We start from the raw sequence: 8875 nt of genomic DNA, 5'->3' as shown, positions 1-8875 counted from the left end.
CAATCAGCACAAACTTGATTTAGTGCTTTAACTGGGTGAGATTGATTACGGGGTAAATAACATGTTTAAATGATTAAGGATTGATTCAGTTTCTGATGAATATGATGTAGGAGTCTTTTCGAGTGAACATCAAACTCAAAATAGGAGGACAAACAAATGTGATTGACTTATACAACAGTTCAATAAACAAGAAAGTGTGTTCACAAGCTAAAATAGTTCTGAACAAGTGAGTCAGTGATTCAGTGAATCAGTTCCAGAATGAATTGGGTGCTCGAACGAATCGGTTGAGTGAATTATTCAACGACTCACTCATTAAGACAGTGACTCACTGGCAACTTTGGTTTCAGATTTAGAATATATATATATATATATATATATTTTTTTTTTAACAAGTTAATATTTTATAATCAAGTATGTTTGAAAACCCATTTATCTTATAGCATTACTTAAGTAATTCTAATCGCAAGGTAAATGCCTTAAAAGTTCTATGCAGAATCAAAATATTTATCTCTAAAGCTATTTTTGGTAAATGTCTATCCAATGCTTTTCTAAATTGAAACAATAATGATATAATAATAAAATAATTTCTGATGTGCAATGAATTAGATGAACATATCAGCACATCATGCAATTGAATAATTAATTAGCCTATAACTACTGTATTTTCCGGACTATAAGTTGCACTTTTTTTCATAGTTTGGCTGGTCCTGCGACTTATAGTCAGGTGCGACTTATCAAAATTAATTTGACATGAATCGAGAGAAATGAACCAAGAGAAAACATTACCATCTCCAGTCGCCAGAGGGCGCTCCATGCTGCTCAGTTCTCCTGTAGTCTACACTGAACACACAGAGCGTCCTCTGGCGGCTGGAGACGGTAATGTTTTCTCTTGGTTCTAAATAAATGCTCATCATGACGTATTTTTGGACTGATGCGACTTATACTTAGGTGCGACTTATAGTCCGAAAAATACAGTAGATTTCAAATATGAATCGCTTGACAGCCCAAGTCACTGGTTTAACTGGTTTAATCTCACTACAACGGTTTATTTACACTGAACTGTGTCTTCTGGAATCTGAGAGAACTAAAATAATCACAATATTGAGAAAATCATCTTTCAAGTTGTTCAGATGAAGTTCTTATCAATGCATATTACTGATAAAAATGAAGTTTTGATATATTTACAGAAGGAAATGTACTAAATATCTTCATGGAACATGATCTTTACTTAATATCCTAATGATGTTTGCCATAAAAGAGAAATGTATAATTGTTGTCTATTTCTCCAGATATCCCTGTGCTACTGATGACTGCTTCTGTGCTGCAGGACACTGATCATGTGATGCGAGCTGTACACCGACCTTCACGAGAGCGGAGTGCAGGTAGATGTTGTGAGGCATGATGACGGCCCCCACGACCCCCACGGCCTGCTCCAGCTGCGTGGGTCCACAGCCGCTGCAGTACGGCACAAACATGCCCTTCAGCACCTCGCCCTGGTCAGGAGCCACACGCACATACTGCACACAGCCAGAGCAGAGACACGTCACACACACACACACACCTGCGGACAACGTGCTGCAGCTGCACCAACCTCGTAACCGAAGCTGAGGGCCATGATGGTGATGAGGAACCCGAAGAACGCCTCCAGCTTCCTCAGACCTGAAGAAGACAGAGCAGACTCGCGTTAGAGCCCCGACAGCAGCCGCTGCGATCCTCCTCCGGCGCGGACCTACCGTACTTGTCCAGAAACAGGAAGACGAACGTGTCGATGATGGTGATCAACACTCCGGCCCACAGAGGAATCCTGCAGGAGAGCATCAGCCATCACATCCTCAACCACAGATATATCAGGATCACATTAGCTGACATCCTCACAGCTGAAGAGAGGATGAGGATGAAGAAGAGGATGTACCTGCCGACCGACAGCAGATTGAGAGCGATGGCACAGCCGATGACCTCCTGCATGTCAGAGCCGATGATGGCCAGCTCCACCATCAGCCACAGGATGATCCGCGGCACCTGCACGCACACACACACACACACACACACACACACTGATGCTCAGAGGAAGACTCAATACAAAACACACTGCGCTGCTCTGTTTCTGCTCACATTTCAATCTGCACTAAAACAGGTCTTCTACTAAAACAAGATTTCTGAAAATCTTCTGTTCTTTACAGGTGCATTACAGTCTCCTCTGTTCACCAAGACTGCATTTATGTGATAAATATAAACATAAAATAAACAGCTGTTTTCTGTGTGAATCTGTTAAAGTGTAATATACAGGTGCTGGTCATATAATTAGAATATCATAGAAAACTGCAGAATTCCATTCAAAAAGTGAAACTTGTGTATGATATTCATTCATTACACACAGACTGATACTGTATATTTCAAATGTTTATTTCTTTTAATTTTGATGATTATAACTGACAACTAAGGAAAATCCCAAATTCAGTATCTCGGAATGTCACATGTTTTTTTTAAAAATCATTCTTTAATTTATAGAGGCTGCATTAAATTGATCAAAAATGACAGTAAAGACATTTATAATGTTTCAGAAGATTTCTATTAAAAAAAAAAATCCTGTTATTTTTTAACCTTCTGTTCATCTGTGAATCATTAAAAAATAAAATGTATCAGTTTCCAAAACAGTATTGTGCAGCACAACTGTGTTCAACATTGATAATAATCAGAAATGTTTCTTGAGCAGTAAATCATCATATTATTCTGATTTCTGAAGATCACGTGACACTGAAGACTGGAGGAATGATGCTGAAAATACAGCGGAGCATCACAGAAATACATTACACTTTAACACAGATTCACACAGAAAACTGCTGTTTCAAACGAAATATTTCACAATATTACAGTTTTTGCTGAGAGGTGAGAGGAAGAGACTCCTGCTACTCAAGACTAAAGGAAAACATTTGAAAAATCTTGATTGTTCCAAACTTTTGAATAGTACTGAGTGTAAAATGAATGGCTCAGTTAGTATTAGTGTTATATAAATCATGTTTTCTGCACTGGTTATTAACTGGAGTAGTGGTCTCTCACCGTGGGGTAATGACGGTTGCAGACCTCGGCCAGATGCATCCCGGTCACCACACCGAGACGAGCGGCCAGACGCTGAAGCAGGAGCCCGATGATGGTGGCCCCCAGCAGAACCCACAGCAGCTGCACACACACACACACACACACACGTCAGGGTCGTCCAGAAAATGAGACATGTGCATTCTTCTATTATATCTGCTCAAGAAGCACTGATTCAGGAGCAGATAGTGGAGCAGACTCACCTTGAAGCCGGCTCGAGCCCCGGACTGAAGATCCGACTCGATGTTCCCAGGGTCCAGGTAGGCGATGCTCATCAGGAAGCCCGGCCCCGTGAAGGCCCAGAGCTTACGAAAGCTGAACAGCTAGAGAGAGGAAGAGCTGATCACACTCCTGACAGCAGCTGGGGTCAGAGCAGGACCGCACGGAGGGTCAGAGGTCACGTGAGAGTTTGGTCACATGACGAGAGTCCAGTGCTGTTTCACAACACTCTGCATGTGTTTATTTTTCCTCAAGTTCGTCTTGTTGTTGGACTAATTCATGAGTTAATGATTATAAACATCACAATCTGATAAACACTTCTCTTACCCATCAGCCTTCTCTCTCTCTCACACACACACACACACACGTGCTAACGGTGGTCACGCTCATAAACCTGCAGTGCCATAACCTGCCCATCACGTTAGTTTCTTTTCCGGATTATGAAGGTGAAAGGTCATGTACTCTTGTCTTATTACAGTAGCATTAGTTTGGTTCACTTGTGTCTCTGATGAGGAACAAGTGCTGTAAAGTCAAATGTTTGTGTTGTGCTGTCTGAGGTACCTTGGTCATGTCATCTTCAGGGATGGGGACCTTCTCCTCGAAGTATGTGGAGATGGGCTCCTGCTGCGGGCCGGGAGACGCAGCGCTGTAGAGCTCGGGCCCCTGAGAGCCGCTCTCTGAAACACACATCGGACAGAGACACACACTTCATTAACACTCTGTACTGTAACATCAGCCACGCTCTCATCCGTGACCAGCAGCTGCTCGTGAGAGTCACAGAGTTCACTGAAGAATACGACACATCATAAACATCATGAGCACAGTAAAACATGAGGAAACGACAGCAGTAAACTCAAGATCACTTCCTCTGAGTCTTACGACAGCTAATTACCAAATACACTTTTACACACACACACACACACTGAATAAATGATCTCTCTAGTGATGTGTGGTTTGTTCGGAGGTCAATATTTGTCTGAGATGTAACTATTATAAATCTGGAATCTGAGGGAGCAAAAACAAATAAATCTAAATATTGAGAAAATCATATTTGCAGTTGTTCAGATGAATTCTTAGCAATGCATATTACTAATCAAACATGAAGTTTTGATATATTTCTGGTAAGCCTCTGATTAATGAACCAGTTTTATTAGCAGCAGTGCTGATCTAGTGAAGTCACTCGTTAGTAAGCGTCTGACAGCAGTGTTAGGGTGCACACTAGAGCTGAGGCAGCACTGGTTTACTGTGATCTCCAGAGTGTCCGGAGGATTTCAGACGTGTGTCTCACCTTCTAGCGCTCCAGCCCCGTCCTGCTCAGTCTTCATGAGCTCCACGAGTGCCTCCGAGAGACTGAAACACAGAGGACACAGAGGAGACGGTGAGGACACACACACACACACTCACTGGAGAAACACACACACACACACACACACTGGAGAAACACACACACACACACACACACACACACTGCACGCACACACACACACTGCACACACACACACACACACTGGAGAAACACACTCTCTCTCACACACACACACACTGCATGCACACACACACTGCACACACACACACACACACACACACACACACACACACACACACACTGGAGAAACACACACACACACTGGAGAAACACACACACACACTGGAGAACACACACAGACACACACACACACACACACACACACACACACACACACACACTGGAGAAACACACACACACACTGGAGAACACACACAGACACACACACACACACACAGACACAGGAGAAACACACAAACCCTGCACACCACACTACATACATGATTAAGTCTGTCTGTTTTAGAGTCCTCAAGGGTTTTTTTTCTTCACGAGCAGTGATTATAGTATTAACTGAGACAACCTCACATGATCAGACCACACACACACACACACACACACACACACACAGAGAGAGACACACACACACACAGAGAGACACACACACACACACACACACACACACAGAGCTCAGTGTGCAATAGTCTAAATCTTGCTCTCGTAGTATTAGTCAAACACTGAATCAGTCAGTTACTGTAATAACACAAACAGTGAGTGTGTCACGGGTCCTTCAGAGACACAGCTGCCTCTCATATTGCCTGATTACATTTCAATTAGAGCTGTCAAACTATTAATCACAAGCTTTTGTTTACATAATATGAGTGTATATTTGTGATTTATAAATATATATACACAAACATACAGTATATATTGTGAAAATACATACATGCATGACACTCATGCATGTATGTATTTTCACAATATATACTGTTTGTATATAAACACATCACAAATATAGACAGTACACACACACATAGATTATGTACACAAAGACTTTTATTTTGGATGTGATTAACTGTTTGACAGAGCTCAGATTAATGAAGAAGTGGAGACAACTCTGAAATCTACTGAAACATACAAAACCAGCTTGCTTTGAGATGAGATAGGACTAAGAGTTTGAATAAAACGAGCTGTTTTTCATGATTAAATCATGTTGATCTATTCCACAGCCTGTGAATGATTGACCTCTCTGTGCACACACTGTGTGAGATCTAGTGAGGGAATAACAGAGACGAAATCAACTGAAGAGGAGCAGTGTGTTAAATACATCACATTATTAATCTCTCATAACACTTACACCTGAACAGAGTTTCATTTTAAACCTGAAATCAGCTACGATTGCTGTGTGTGTGTGTGTGTGTGTGAGAGAGAGAGAGAGAGAGAGAGAGCAGTGTCTACTTACAGACGAACCCAGGAGAAGATCAGTGATCCAACACGAGATGAAGAGCAGCACTGAACTGAACTTCAGCTCAACTGATCTGCAGCAGAGGATTGTGGGAAACGGAGGAAGTGCTCGTGACCTCGCCGCTGTAATCTGAGGAGAGCAGCAAGAAACATCTCTGATAAGTCCAACGGCACAATACACGCCCAGATTCACACACACACACACACACACACAGAACACACACGGAGACAGAGAACACACACACAGAACAAACACACTCAACAGAAAGAGAACACACACACACACACACACACACACCGCTTCATCCGGTCTTCAGTCTGAGAACAACTTGATCTTGTAAAATATGACTTCATCACTGAGTTTTACAGGAACCGGAGGTATATAACTCTTTCACATGATCATGTTAATAAACATTTCAGGAAAGGGTTAATGAGTGTGTGGTTATAAAACACTGCTGTCCATCAGTGAACATCTGGAGAAGACAGAAGATGAAACATCTAGAATTAAGATGTTTTTAACTCAAATACATATGCCGCGTTTCCACCGAAATTACCCGGAACATTTGTACCAGGAACTTCCCCCCCCCCCCAGACCTGCTGCTTTCTGTGTTTCCACCGCGGTGTAAAGTACCGGGAAGATTAGGCAAATTGACTGGTGACATAGGTCTGCGCGCGTTTCTCAATACTATAGTACGTTGATTTTGGACGTGCATCCTCGGTAGTTCAGACGCAAGTCCGGTAAATCTATAAACAGCAGCGTACTTTATAGCATCAGTCAGCTGACCATGGCTACTGCTAATTTCCTCTCTGTATATTTACAATAAAATGAAATCGGATATCAAATACCACTGCCTCCTTTCATTTTCATTTAAACATGATAACAGCTGCAGAAATGTACTTAGTTCAGGGATATGTGTAACGTTATATACAGCCATTACAATGAAAATTTTTATTTTCATTTTAACATATAGATAAATTGAATACAGACCGAAGAAAACCTGTTAGATTTACCCCGCAGCTGAATTATATTTTATGTTTAACCACTGAAGAGACATCAGAGCCAGCGGCACATATATCAGAAGGTCTATCCCAGGAGAGGCTGCTCTCTGTGGATACATGAGGACTGAGCCTCCACTGATGGAGTGGAGCTCACCGTCTCCGAGATCGGCGAAACACATTTTTAAATAGGCGCTGTCTTTATAAATAAACCACAGATTTGAGTTTTAAACAAATACATTCTCGCCTGAAATACTTTTAAAATTACATTTCATCACACAATAACAGTAATGTTTTGAAAATGATCCGAAAAAATGGTGGTTGAAGTCAACCAATCAGAATGTTTAGCGCCCAAGTCCCGCCCCCAAAAGTTCCAGAACTTTGAAAAAGTACCACCTCGCCAGCAGGGACTTTCTGAGGGGCATATTTTACCCGGAACTTTATTAAGTTCCTGGTTCCTGCGGTGGAAACACACCGAGTACTAGTCCAAAGTCCCTAGTTCCTGGGTAAAGATCCTGCGGTGGAAACGCGACATTAGTATATAACCCATAATAACACTTCCTCCAGTGAAAAAGTGTTCTGGTCTGAATCAGGAGAAATCTGCACATTTGAGTTAAAACATCTTAATGCTAGATGTGTTTCAGGTTTAGTCTACTCCAGATGTTCACTGATGGACTGGAGTGAGTATTGGGAGGAGGTCATAAGAACATGAGGTGTAATTAGTTTTGGGTAAATCTAAGGTTCAAGGGGAAACTCAGATCCCACGAGGACAGAGAAAACAGAGCAGGGCTTGAGCAGACTTGTCTTCAGTGGGTCCCTGATCAGGCTTTCTTTCCAACACTGGGACTGATCTGAAGGAACACAGATCCCTCTCCGTCATGAGAGAAGACACGTGATGAAGATGATGATGAAGATCTGAAGAAGTGTCACTCACTTAACTTTTCTTCATCAAACAGCTGCACTGAAGACAGATCTCTCACACACTCCTGAGATTAATGCGTATTTATTAATACAGCATCGGTCCAGAAGAACTACTCTATAAATATCATGTATACAGAAAGGCGAATTCCATTCTCAGTATAACCCGTTTGTCTTGTTTCTTTTAGAGGTTTGCTTATGCAAAGCACCTGTGTTTAGATTCGTGGCTATGTCTGCTGGGTGATATTTTCCCAAAGTCCGCGCTGTTTCTGTCTAACTCGAGTTTATCACACAACTTAACTAACGTTAGCAACTTACTCCAGATCAGACGAGTTCAGCGCTTTACAGCACACTCTCGGATCCTGCTGGGGTTTAATTGATCGATCCTGACAGATGAAACACTAACACATCTCTGAATAAACACATTCACTCACACAGTCACCTGAGGATGAGGATGCGCTGCCCGATGAAGATCCTCGGTCACTGAACTGAAGAGCTGCTGTAATCTCCAGCCATGAGGACGCGAAGGTGACGGCACAGCACCGGCGCGTTTCATAATAAAAGTTACGAGAGCAGTTTCATAATAAGAGTCCTGAGCGCAGGCGAGTCACGTGTCAGTCTGCTGCTGAATCAGCAGCGGCTTTCATAATTAAAGTCTTGAGAGCAGGAGAGTCATGTGTCATAATGACGTTGAATCAGCAGTGAAGACTTTCATAATAGGTGCGTTCGACTTCATGAAGCACTGGGCAAACCGATCGCAGTCTGACTTGAAGCAGTGCATGCCGGTTAGAAATTTTGTCCATCACGTGTGGCATCAAAGTACCGCGAGAGCTTTCGAGCGCAGCCGGCTGACTCAGCCACCGCAGTAGGCTTGTTTGAGAT

The 8875-nt window shown here is 42.4% G+C and overlaps 1 protein-coding gene across 3 annotated transcripts in view; it reads right to left on the bottom strand.

The window, feature by feature from the left end:
* slc11a2 (solute carrier family 11 member 2) overlaps positions 1-8566 on the bottom strand; it is a 13448-nt gene extending 4882 nt beyond the window's left edge. Inside the window, exons 1-10 of one of the 3 annotated variants that reach the window (XM_026240818.1) lie at positions 8436-8566; positions 6078-6209; positions 4601-4662; positions 3874-3989; positions 3297-3416; positions 3058-3177; positions 1913-2019; positions 1734-1804; positions 1592-1659; positions 1362-1517 (exon numbers count right to left, since the gene is read on the bottom strand). In XM_026240818.1, coding sequence (XP_026096603.1) covers positions 1362-1517; positions 1592-1659; positions 1734-1804; positions 1913-2019; positions 3058-3177; positions 3297-3416; positions 3874-3989; positions 4601-4637 — 795 coding nt within the window. In that variant the 5' untranslated portion in view covers positions 4638-4662; positions 6078-6209; positions 8436-8566. The other 2 variants (XM_026240819.1, XM_026240820.1) reach the window with 2 other exon arrangements.
* Between the last annotated feature and the right edge of the window lie 309 nt (positions 8567-8875).

This window comes from Carassius auratus, linkage group LG36F (assembly GCF_003368295.1).
Source record: "Carassius auratus strain Wakin linkage group LG36F, ASM336829v1, whole genome shotgun sequence".
NCBI classification, from domain to species: domain Eukaryota; kingdom Metazoa; phylum Chordata; class Actinopteri; order Cypriniformes; family Cyprinidae; genus Carassius; species Carassius auratus.
The sequence above is the reverse complement of the archived record's forward strand: the minus strand, read 5'-3'. Positions and strand labels throughout refer to the sequence as shown.